General features: G+C 45.6%; 1 protein-coding gene across 1 annotated transcript in view; it reads right to left on the reverse strand.

Annotated features, from left to right (window-relative positions):
- Positions 1-13,097, reverse strand: part of TBC1D21 (TBC1 domain family member 21) — a 28,091-nt gene that overhangs the window by 7,211 nt on the left and 7,783 nt on the right. Inside the window, exons 5-9 of the mRNA XM_006026263.1 lie at positions 10,614-10,708; positions 6,440-6,550; positions 5,001-5,101; positions 3,271-3,367; positions 1,970-2,070 (exon numbers count right to left, since the gene is read on the reverse strand). Coding sequence (XP_006026325.1) covers positions 1,970-2,070; positions 3,271-3,367; positions 5,001-5,101; positions 6,440-6,550; positions 10,614-10,708 — 505 coding nt within the window. The remainder of the gene's footprint in view (positions 1-1,969; positions 2,071-3,270; positions 3,368-5,000; positions 5,102-6,439; positions 6,551-10,613; positions 10,709-13,097) is intronic.

Below are 13,097 nucleotides of genomic sequence, written 5' to 3' on the forward strand. Positions count from 1 at the left end.
CTCTTCCCTTGCTTACCCCACCCCTAAAGCCTTGGCTACTCTGGGAGCCCCAAAGGCCAAACAACACAGCTCTGTGGGACACTTTTGGGCTACATGACCTACACCTGGAGCAAAATCCTTGGATTTAAGCACCTAATCATGATTCTATTCTACATTGTCCAAACCCCTGAAAATCCATTAATGCATCTGCTTTTGTAACATGCCATCATCTTAAGATAGAATCACAGTAAAACAGCAAGAAGGACCCACCCAGTTTTTGCATTAATTGTTTTGCGGGGTAGAACAGATTTTCACTAGACACCTAAGTCCACTTATATGCCTAATAAGTGAAATAGAACCTGATCTGAGCTATCAATCGGTGCAGCCTCATTGCCTGCCAGGAAGTGTGTAGTCTGTCCGTTCATCCCCCACCCCAAAACACAGCACTAAGCTTGCACATAGGAAATCTGGCTTGTGGTGAGCACCCTGCCACCAACCTGCTGGATGACCTTGGGAAAGCAACATCACCCCTTTAATGCCTCATTCAGGATGACACTCACTTCCTTGGCAAAATCATTGAGATCTAGGGATGGAAATTGCTATGGGCCAGATCCTTTAAGGTACTTAATTGTTTAACTCCTGCTGAGTTTGTTTCTAATGTCTTCAGAGCCTAGCTGTTATTCTCTTTCAAGCAGAAGGTATTTGTATGGGTGATTATTGACGGTAGTCAAAATACAAAAAAAAAAAAAAGTTTTTTTACATGTTCACAGGCTTGCTCAAAACATTGGAGTCTCTCAGGCCTAAACGACTGAGCCTAAAAGTCCCCAAGATGAAATGCTATCATCTGGTGTGGTTTCCATTATTGCCTTCCCCTCATCTAGCTGGAAGATACCATGAGAAATTGCTTCTTGCAGTAGCAGGACATAAATCAGGGCAGAATCATTCAAAATTGGGCTTGATGCAGTAGTTACTGCGCAATGTTCCTTGGCCTTTGTTATGGATGATCAAAGTGTTCCCTTCTGAACGTACAGTCTAGGAAGATAATTTAGCTCAGGTACTGTCAAAGCTCAGCCTGAGATCACCTGACAGCTCACACATTTCTCAGCTAACCTAGCTAAAGCATTTGTAATATAATTCCTCAGCAGGAGAGTTTTGCTTAAATCCCCCTTTGATGCGGCTCATCTGGGGTTCCCAACAGAGCAGGTAGAAAAATACAAGTTTGATTACATGAAAACATGTCAGGGGTTTTTTCAGCTGAAATTCACCTACTGAAATATTCTGGTCGCATTCTACGTTGTTCAGAGGGAAACTGAAATATTTTAAATTGAAAATGCTACTGCCTCATAGGAATGGTACGTTAGCTATCCCACACTCTCCTTTTTCTCTAGAGGCCAAGCTGGTTGGTCAGATCTGATTTCCACGATGCCCCATGGTCTCATCTCTTGGACAGGTTATGTGTATGGTGGAAGTTCCTGGCTGTAACTGTGTGAGAGGTCATCCAGCCGGGGAGCCCTGCTTGCAGGGGAAAACTGAGAACATTCAACAGCCATGCTGCAGCTCCCAGGAGGTACCAAAATGGCATTTTCAAATTAAAAATATTTTAGGCTTGGGGACATTTGTTGTTTTCAATGAAAACTGGAAAGCCCAACTTTTCTAAGGGAATCAGATGATATGTGTAAAAAGTGCTGTTCAATTGAAAATGCAACTTTCTGTTAAGAAACATGTTTGAGAAAACCTTTTTTGTAAGCCCTAGTTTCCAGTCAAAGGCAGAAGTAGACCACATTATTACAGCTCAGTCACAGGATCACACTGTGTGCCTGTGAGGGGGCTGTATTAATCCACACGACTGAAGTGAAAATGGAAAACCCCTAGGATAAGCTCTCCAGGTTTATATTTGCTCTTTATACAGGGAAGGGGAAATCATGAATTCACAGCACCCACCATGTCTTCTGAAACTCACAAAACCAGAGAAACTGCAGAAAGCTCTCACCTCCCATAGTCTCCACACATCATCAAATGATTTGAAGACTCGTTGGAAGTAGAGACAAAACCAAGGAAACAGGGACTGAACAACATGAGACCCCCTTCCATCTAGAAGGTGAGAAAAGCAAACTCAGGTTAGGGATCAAAATGCGTTTTACAGCCAAGCTTACAAAATTGTGAATCGAAGGGCAGCGTGAATCCCTTTATGGAGCTTTTTACCCCGTTGCTTTGTATTCAGCAGTACACACTGGTTTTCTGCCTTTAAAAGTTTGCTCCCCGGAGCAAGTCTGTTCTGCTGCAATGCCTTGATCTTGCATGGCTATATTATACAATTGCATCATCATCTGGCATCATCATGGGATGCTGTTACATTGCCATGTAAAGCTGAGTATCATGATGCCATGACAACTCTCTGCTAGGCTGTAGCATGGGGATGTTAGTCAGGCAGGCCTCAGATGGTTACTGAGCCTCTTGATGTCCTGCCCCCATGGCATGCAGTTTTCCAGTCACATTGGAAGTGTCCAGTGCAAACTGGGATGTACTGACAACTCCTACCTAATCCAGTTAAACCAGGGGTGGGCAAAATGTGGCCTGCAGGCCAAATGCAACCTGCCGAGTTATTCTATCTGGCCCGCAGGGCCCCTAAAAAATTTAGAAAACTAATATTTATCTGCCCTGGCTGCCTGTCATGCGGCCCTCGATGGCTTGCCAAAACTCAGGAAGTAGCCCTCCACCTGAAATAATTGCCCGCCCCTGAATTAAACCCATGCAATGTTGCCTGGGGTTGCATGCACTCACAGTGAGGGAGGGAAATAAATGTCATTAGACTTGTCCATTAGAATGATATCAGTTGACCCCTGAGGTCAAGTCTGATCTTTGTGGGCTAAGGGAAGGTCAGAGTGAGCTCATGAGAAGAACAGGAAGATGGAGGCACCTGAGAACTGGACACGATGGCCCAAGGGGCCCTTCCAGTCCTACATTCCACTCTATCCACCCAACCACGTGAAAATGGCAAAACAATAAAAGGGAAATACAAGAAAAGTGTCTGAGACGGGCTGAGATCTACCACTCCCTTTCCCCACATTTTGCTCCAGTGCCAGGAAATTCTGGATGCATGAACCTTGATAACTGTCCCATCCTCCAGTCTCACAATATCTGGTGGAACCAGGTGATGCCCATCAATGCACAAATATTTGCTTTGTTCTGCTGCCAACCCACAGAAATGACACTACCTGAACTCTGGTAGCACAGGCTTCATGGCTCCTCTGGGCTGGAGAGGAGGGCAGGAGGTAGGGTGACAGTACTTACCCAGGTACTTGGCAAAGAGAGGATCCATAAATGCAATCACAGCTTTCAGCATTAATATATTCTTTCCAACTCCTATGTGTATCACACAGCCGTGCTCCTGCAAGAGAATATTCAGGAATGAAAAGTTCCTTGGGGGCACATGAAAAAGCCAGATGGCCCAGCTTAAATCCATAAATCCCGACTTATTTCTCTCATAAATCTGTTGACCTTACAAGTAGATTTGCTCCATTTTTAGGGTTTACACTACAGACTTACATGAAACCAGCTCATGCATAGGTCACCAGTGGGAACGGACTACAAGACTGTCTGTAAAAGCTAGAATGCTACCACTTAAGTTAAAAACATGCTTCTACTAGCTGGAAGTAGCAGTAGGCTTTTATCTTTTGATGGACCAGCTGTTGGAGGCAAGCACAATGCACACTGGCTTAGTGTGGGTGAGTCATGTGTACCTCTAAGCCTGAAAGCATGCATGATATAAGTACTTAAGGGATGTGCATAAGTACATAAGGGGTGTACATCAGGATCTGGGAGAGCACCTGTTCACCAGAGTGCTCCATGGGATGACAAGGTCCAACAGTCACAAACACCTCCAAGATCGTTTGAGGCTGGACTTAAGGAAAAATTTCTTTACTGGCCGAGCCCCCAAGGCCTGAAATAGACTTCCCCAGAGGTGGTGCAAGCGCCTACTCTGGACTCTCTTAAGAAACGTTTGGATGCTTATCTTGCTGGGATCCTTTGACCCTAGCTGACTTCCTGCCCCTGGGGCAGGGGGCTGGACCCAATGATCTTCTGAGGTCCCCTCCAGCCCTAATGTCTACGAAATCTATGAAATGATGCATGTAGCACTAAACATCCATTAGAGCCAACCTCCATCTCCTAGAGGCTCACATCCTGTCTGTGTGATACTCTTGGCAGCCTGCCCTCCAGAGACCATTGGCCCGGCATGCATACTTATAGATGCAATGCACCAGCACCTCAGTGGGAAGTCAAAGGGAGGAAAAGGTCTCCTTTTATTTTCCTTTGCAGTTTTCCAGGGTAGGTTTATCCCACATGACTCCATGTGGAAATGATCAAATCCAGGAGTCTTGGCTTTAGTGCCAGTTCATGTGGTTGGCTGGGTTAGGAGCTAGGAAGCACTTGGCAGCCCTCTTACTTCCCCTTAGAACTGATTAACACAGTTGTTTCAGCTAATTGGCTATTGCCAATTTGCTGTTTATGATACACTGATGGTGCCAGCCCTTCCCTGACAAACCCTCTTCAACCGGCTGATTCAGTCTCTAGTCTAAAGCTTTATCTCCATGTGGGGGCTGCTGTTGTTCTGACTGTGACCCCAAGGCTAAAGCAGTTGGGCTCTGTGGTGTGGACTCAGCTGTGCAGGCAAGAGCTTTTGTGTGACCAGTTACACCAGCTGCCCCCAACAACACAAGTTCTGCCAGCAAAGCTGCAGTCACCCACGGAGGTTATGCTGGCAGACCAGTGTTGGCTATGGCAAGTCAGGACATAAGTGACCTAGGATTTGCAGGCAAGCCTTAAAGCCCAGAAGTGATCTGCAAGACCGCTCTATCACTGGAGCATTTGCTATAGTTTGGAAGCTGGGTGTGGGTGGTCAAGTCAGGCTGGTTGCCTCTCAGGACAGCATGTGTGGATTTGCCATCAGGATAGGCCATTGACAGTATATTGCAAAGGCCTTGCACAACCTCTGGCCAGGAAGCAGTACAAGTGAGACTCACTGTTTTTTGGAGGAAGAACTGAAACAGCCAGTAGATCTCATGTTCCTTCTCCACAAGCAGTTGGAAAAGCAGGAGCATCTCGTGGAAGCCCTGCTGGTACTCTGCAAGGAGAGAGGACTTAAAGATATACTCAGGCATCCCTTGGCAGGCCAAGAGGGTTGCAAGCCAACAACTAAGATAATAAGGAAACATAGGACAAAAGCAGGGTGTCTCTGGATATTATAGGTATGGGCTAATTATTGAGGTCTTTTGCTATGATAACTGATAACTAATTTAATACATTTACCAAGAAAGTGAAAAGCCCCTGCCCCTTCTGCCCTCTGCTTCCCACTGGGTGGAAGAAACCTCAGAAATTAATGGATTATGGGGGACAAAGAGGGAGAAAGAATTAGGGAAGGGGCTTCAAGGCTCAGAGATCCAAGCTAGGGAAGGACAAGCCCTGCGTTTATTTAGAGGAAGGGCAGTACCAGGGAAAATGTTGTACTCAACCCTGGACCTCAACTCTAAGCGAGTAAAAGGTGCTTCAGTTCTTTTGCCCCTTTGATAAAATAGCCAGTGAGAATGCAAAGCATCAGGCTCCCTAGGCTCGGGACAGACATTACACATAAACTGGTTTAAGTGATCAGAAACTGATTTCAACCTGTTCAGTGCACATAAACCAGTTTGACATAAACCTGGTTGAATGTAGTATCAGACTTAACTGATTTGGGTCAAACCAGTTTATCCAGTGCCTGTCCCAGACCCCTTTCTGGTTTAAGTTAAATCAGACTCTCCGGGCACCCGAGCATGCTCTCTGGGCTCGGTGGGGCTGTGCTCCACAGCAGGGCTGGCCCCTCCGCTCTGCTCCCTGGCTGCAGTTCCAGCAGAGACTGCAGGTATCTGCCTGGCCTTCCCCTGCTTCCCACTCCCCTCCCCACTCCCTGCTAAGCAAGGATCCCCATCCCCTCTGGCTTACACAGACACCTCTCAGCATTAGCTAGCAGACTACATGCTGGCTACAGTCCATGCTATGGCAGACGGGACAAAAGCAGAATCAACATGTAGCTGGTACTGGTACTGTCCCTCTGGCTTGGTAATGGGCCCAACATCATGGAGTCTGAGAACATTCCAGAAATTCATTGGGCAGCATATCTAGCATGGGTCTGTAGTGGATTTGAAACTCTGGGTGGGAGGATTTGGTCCACCCAGGGAAAATGAATATGGGAAGCACCAGCATTGAGCCTTACTATTCACCTCATTTATCATGGTCCCTTACTATCTCCCATACACCCCAGTGACCATGGTCAGCACAGCAGCTCATTCACTCCACTTCCCCCTCTTCCCCGCCCTGACTTTCAGCTAGTTTCCCCCCCTGCTATCTTGGACTCCCCCTCCCCACATCCTATCATCTCCCTCAGCTAAAAGCACCATAACATAACCTCCCACTCCTCTATACTCACCAGCCTTCACATTGCACACATAGCTCAGCAGAAGGATCTTCTCCAGCTGCTTCTTGTCCACCATGGCATTGCCCCGTAAATCTCTGGTGTACAGTCTCTGCAGGTCAGAGTCTGTAGGGAGAGGAAAAGCCACCACTCATGCATGGGGCTATGGACTCAGACCAGACTGCAAGACCAAGACAGATCCTGCAGTCCACTCAAAGTGAATATGAGTGTGTCCTGTGTGCGGATGGTGGAATCAGACTGAGGACATTCTGACTACAGCTGGATAAATAAATGGTACTTTAAGCCACTGGTAATTCTGAAAAATAAGACAAAACTGGGACAAAAAATTACCCAAAATGATTTTTTCCTGATTTTTTTCAGAATACAGAGTTTAAAAAATGAAATTTGAATGAAACATTTCACACAACCAGAAATAAATCACTTTTATTTGAGCATTAAAAATAACAGAAGGGATTTTTAAAATGCAAATTGGCTTCAAACTGGAAAAAAAAGGTTCCTATCAGAACCAAAAAAGGTTATCAGATAGTTTTGTGGGTCCACCCCCACCAAAATGATCAACTATCTAAAAATCACCATGAATCTGTAATACATTTGGGGGCTGTCAGAACTAGATTTTTCACTGACAAGCAGAAGAAGCTGAAAAATACCTTCCAGCTCTAAATTGCACTTCTCGTTCTACGGCGGCAGGGCAATTCAAGGAAATGCTATTTATAGTGTAGCTAAACAACCCAGTTCTTTTCCCCCTATGCTACGTGCAGGCCTGGTCCTTTCCATCTAGCTCAGTGTGATCTCAGGAAGTAGGACCTTTTGGCATACAGCTAATCAGCACCAGCATCAGCTGGGTCTGCAATCAGTTGCAATGTGCCTTGGTTCCAGCTAGGTGCAATGCACACCTCTCCAAATGTGTGGCATCTTTGTAGCAGTCACCAAGAGCTTTCCAAAGAGCAATTCTATTTCACTGAACAAATGAGGGTTTCCAAGGGTAGTTCCAACCAGAAAAATAGACCAGTTAATTGTATCACTGCAATATCAAGCTGCTACCGATCTCCAGCTCCACATCTGCTATTGACATGCTATGGCTTTAAGCAACAGCTCACACTTAGCTTAACTGAAAGCTATGGAGCTTTCTGAACTGGTGCAAAGCAGCTCTGGAGACACCACAACTAAGACCTGAGTGTTAAGAAATAAAGCATTCCAACAGGAGCTGAACAAAGAAGCTAAATTGTCACCAAGGCCTTACAAGATCCAACAGATGGTGCAACCTTATTGCAGGTTTCATATAAAGATAGTGGGACAGAGAGCTCCCTAGGGCACAGAATAACCTAATGTTTGGGACATTTAGCGACAACGTAGAAGATTTAGGCTCAAATCAGTGAGCTGAATCTTCATCTCCCACATTAAGAATATATATGGAAACTACAAAGTAATTGGCTGTTTGGAGGTGAAGGACTCTTTCTTTGGGCTGCATGTTTTTTTAAGTAGGGAAGCTGTTTTCTTTATGAGAAAAAAAGCACTTCTGGGGACACTATGTATGCCATGCAGATGCCAAGATGACGGAGTCCTGTATTAACCATCTTGCAGCCACAGCTATTGGTAGAGCACTGTAGCTTGTGCCTAAAATAGCAAGCGAGCTGCTGGTAGTACCTTGATGAGGCCTGTGATGTGGAAACAACTCTGTATTTATAGGAACTGATATAGAGAACTACTCACAGTAAAGAACTAATAGGCTTGTCCTTGTAAGGGTCTGGAGCCTAACCTTGTGTGATGCAAAGTAAGTCCTCCTAGAAACAGAGGGCATGTATACACATACATTTATACACATAGATTAATTGAGTCTGCTCTTCACACAAGCTGATGTGCCTGGCGCTTCATCACACGCATAGGTATAAACAGCAAAATGCGCATCAGTGCTGAGAAGATGGCGGTGATGCGCTTCTGAACTAAAACACCTTTGATGCATTTTAGCTCAAAAGTGTGCTGCTGCCGTTTTCTCAGCGCTGATGCACATTTCGCTGTTTATACAAATGCATGCGTCGCACTGCCAGGTGTTTTTAAAAGCGCTCAGTGCTGCAGCACGCGTACAAACGCCCAGCGTGTTGAGGAAGTATGGCACGCCAGGAGACAGTCTGGGTGCAACAGCAGGAACTTCTGGGTGCCACCCTTCCTGGACACTCTGGATGCCTGCAGACGAACAGGATGGCTGCTCCGATGCACTCAATTAATTGAGTCTGCTGGAGCATGCTAATTAGTGTACTCCAATAAGCCTCTTTGTCTCATGTATCAGTGTCCACATGTTTCGAAATGGTGGCAGGGGCACTTTAACTAAAGCTCATTCAATGAGTTTTAGTTAAAGCACCTCCACTCCCATTTTGAAGCAAGGGATGTTAAAACATGAGATGCTGTGGGCACTTTAATTAGAGTGGCTCTCAGAGCCACTCTAGTTAAAGTACCCCTCCTCCCCCCCACCCCTGGAGCATGTTTAAAAATGCCCTCTATGTTCCCAGAGGATTTTACTTTATGAAACAAGAGTTGGCTATGACTCCAGAAAAATCATTTTTTTTCTCCCTTGCAAAAATCAGATGCGTGTTTTAGTTGAGGGGGGCATCTATTGTATGTAAGCGAATCTGGTAATTGAAAAATTCCCAGCCTGTTCTAGTATAAACTATTTCAACATATGGCTTTGTAGATGAAGGTGAAAAGTGATTTCTTTTTTATCCAGTCATGAAGGAAAAACAAAAAAAAGGGCACATTTGATTGGCTGCCTGGCATTTTTCTAAAGCTCTGGCAGAAGGATAGAGCCTCTCTCATTTCTAAAGCAGCAACTCAAGGCACAAAATCTCCTTCTTGTCTCGGCTGGGTTGATTTATGCAGGTTACATTGATTTGTAACATTAATTTTGCAATATCATTTAATATTCCTTTTGTTGTACAACTTGGAGAAGCCTAAATGGGAATCTGAATACGATAATGCTAATCACTTTTGTTGCTCCTTTCATCCACCAGAATTGGACCCTGAGCTGCTCTCCAGACTCAAATTCTCTCTCTAACAACATCTCTATCTAGTGTCTTTCTATATATAATTCTCTCTCTCTGGGTCACTTGACCCATCACTAAAATGCTGATGGCTCCAGGCAATTTTGTAGAACACACTAGCTCAAACAATCAAATACAGCAGCTCAGGACAAGAAGGAAAATAGAAGAATTTCGCAAATTGGAACTTCAGGGGGAATTTTAGGTAAGCAGAAATATAATTAACTGAGATGGAATTTGTCCAGGTTAGGGGGGTTAACACCCTTACTTTTACCAATAAATGTCATAGGATTGTTAATGGCCAACAGTGACCAGAACCTTGGTTTTACATCCCATTCCAAAGGCGGTGTTTCCAGCAGCGTAGCACGTACTACCACCATGTCAGAGCAGCGGTTCAAACTGTTAATGATGCGGAGGGCACAGTGTTACCTATTGAGTCACAGAATAATATCCCTTTTGGTATCTGGAGTTCTTCCACTCCCACGCAGCCTAGATCCAGCCTTACTGGGCCAATGAACTGCAAGATGACCACAGTCCAAGGTAAACTGAGCTTTCCTGGGAACAGCACAGGCCCAGAGGCTACAAACAGATGTTGCATTTGCCCCGAACTAAACGATTTTATCCAAGGACAAAGTGCAATCATTTCGACACCCATGCCTGCCATCCCAGGATAAATCCTAAAATGATTCATGGGATAAGATGTGCTAACAGTTTAGCCTACGACATTGCAAATTGTCTCTGAATAATTATCTCAGGATTGTATCATTTAATCAATGGGAGAAAAATGGCAATGCATTCAGCATCTCACTAAACCCAGGTTAGAAGGGCGATGTGTGTACACGCCAGTCCCAAGATACATCAGTTCTGGGACAAACAGCATGGGAACAATTTGTCCAGGGACAAATGCAATGTCTGCTCCTAGCTAAGAAAGGACAAACCCAAGCTGCAGGCACTCTTAGGCTTCTGAGGAACAAATAGATCACAAGACTCAAGCCTTTTGAGTCAGAGTTTGCAATGAAGGTGCTTTGAGTGATCTAGGCAAATGACATGGCAAATCACACTGGCCTGATGCTTGAAATACCACTCTGTTGCCCCCTTGTACTCCTAATCCCAGCACAGCAATGCCTGGGACCACTTACTGATGAAACTGCGGGCCTGCATGAAGCCCCGATGCTCCGTCTCCAGAAGTGGCTGGATCTTCTCATACATTCTGCACAAATCATCGTAGCTTTTTCTGCAAGAATATGAGAGTCAGTCACTGGCGGACTGCACAGAACAGGATGTGAAAACTAAGCATCCCATTATAAAGACGGTGGTAGGAGTTTTGCATCAAACAGAACTCAGCAACTTAAGGATTCATAGAAATAGGAGGAAAATCAAAGCATAAGAAAGAGACAATTTGTTTGTTGTTATTTAAGAATCTTTGCTAAGTTTGCAAAAAGAAAAACCAAGTGCTGTATAAATAAGGAGTTTTCTAAAGAGTTTGGCATTGGTTGTGTCTGTTTTATTGCCTTGGAATGGGAAAGGTGCGCGCATGTTTGTGAGCATCACTGGCCTCTACAGAAGGAAGTCAGACGTGGGAAACTGCATGTCAGCACCCGACCTGCAGCCAGTGACCAGTCATTAAACCCTTCAGCTGTGGCTCCATCATCAAGGTAACCAAACCCTCTCATGGTGGTACTCTGTTGCTGCTTAATGGTGACTTGGCCATTTATAGAGGTTGAGCTTTGCAAGCTTTGGCTAATAGAGCTATGTCTTTTAAAACCACTGGCACTGCATTTGCTCATGAGCCATTCAAGGTTGGGAAAACCCATGTACCACACATGTTATGCTCCCTCTTCTGTACCTCTGATTACTCCTGCCCCATGATCATTACGCTTTGTTCATTTCATCTCCAGTTTTTGAGGGCTCTAGCAACAGATTTTGCTCATGCTTGGCTTGTCCAGGTTTCTTGTACAGCCTTGTACAGTATTCTGGAAACAAGCCAGGAAAAAAGGGGCTAACGGTAAAGGGGAACATTGTGATGGTCACAGCAAAGTCTACAGGGAGGATCTGACTCCTGAGAGCTCAAACCTCAGGGAACACATCCTGCCTGCCATCTCTGCAGATTTCCTATGGGGTAACCATGCTGAGCCTCTGTTTCTGACCTGGTCCCCATCCCAGTCTATATGGGATCTTACAAAGTGATGGTCCCAAGAGTACAGAAAGGTCTGAATTGTAAAGTGGGTGTGTGAAAAATCCATTCCTCCACTCTCACAGTGTAACTCAGTGATTAAGTCTCAGTTATGCCATGGCCATTTCATGCCACTCTGCTTAAAGATGACAGAAATGTTCTCTCTTAGACCATCCCTTGTGCAGTCAGCTTTTGCATGCTAGTATGAGAGCTCTGTCCTGGTACCGTTCCCAGGCTCCAGCCTAGAGGTAGGTTGGATGTTGCTGCTCTACAGCTGTTTTTGTTGCTTCCTGGGGAAACACCTCTGAAGTCACCCTAACTTAGCCCAAGGCTCAGGCAATCCAGGATAAGAGAAGTGTGACCATGGTTTTCCTTTCTCCATCTTTGCCCCAAGCTCAGGAGAACGCTAGAAGGGAGGGACAGGCTACAACTAGATCTGGACAGGTTACAGGGGTGGGTGGATGAGAACAGGATGGGATTCAACACTGACAAGTGCAAGGTGCTACACTTAGGGAGAAAGAACCAGCAGCATACCTACAGGCTGGGGAACTCCCTTCTCGTCAGCACAGAGTCAGAAAGGGATCTTGGAGTCATTATTGACTTCAAGATGAACATGGGACGCCAATGTGAGGATGCGGTCAATAAGACTAATTGCACCTTGTCATGCATCCACAGATGCATCACGAGCAGGTCCAAGGAGGTGATCCTCCCCCTCTATGCAGCACTGGTCAGGTCACAGTTGGAGTACTGCATCCAGTACTGGGCGCCACACTTTAGAAGGGATGTGGACAGCATGGAGAGGGTCCAGAGGAGGGCCACCTGCATGATCAGGGGTCAGCAGGGCAGGCCCTATGAGGAGAGGCTATGGGACCCGAACCTGTTCAGCCTCCACAAAAGGGGGCTGAGAGGAGATCTGATGGTCGTCTATAAACTTACCAAGGGGGACCAGCAGGGAATGGGACAGTCCCTGTTCCCCCAGGCACTACCAGGAGTAACTAGGAATAATGGCCATAAGTTGATTGAAAGTAGGTTCAGGCTAGACATCAGGAGGCGCTACTTCACAGTCAGGGCAGCTAGCATTTGGAACCAACTTCCAAGGAAAGTGGTGCTCGCTCCTACCCTGGGGGTCTTCAAAAGGAGGTTAGATAAATTACCTAGCCAGGGTCGTTTGACCCCAGCATTCATTCCTGCCCATGGCAGGGGGTCAGACTTGATGATCTGCTCAGGTACCTTCCGACCCTAACATCTATGAAACTATGACTCTTGTAATATCAACAACAAGGAGTAGAAGGCACACATAAGGAAAAGGCCCAGGATGTTTAAGAGGGAAGGAATTTGGGGAGGCCAGTGAGTAAGGGTTGTGGAAAGTACATGGGCAAAAAACGGCCTGAAATGGAATAAAAATCTAGCCCTGAGAGATCCTCATCCAGCCAATCTCCCAGGGACAAAT

This window comes from Alligator sinensis, unplaced genomic scaffold (assembly GCF_000455745.1).
Source record: "Alligator sinensis unplaced genomic scaffold, ASM45574v1 scaffold492_1, whole genome shotgun sequence".
Classification (NCBI taxonomy): Eukaryota; Metazoa; Chordata; order Crocodylia; family Alligatoridae; genus Alligator; species Alligator sinensis.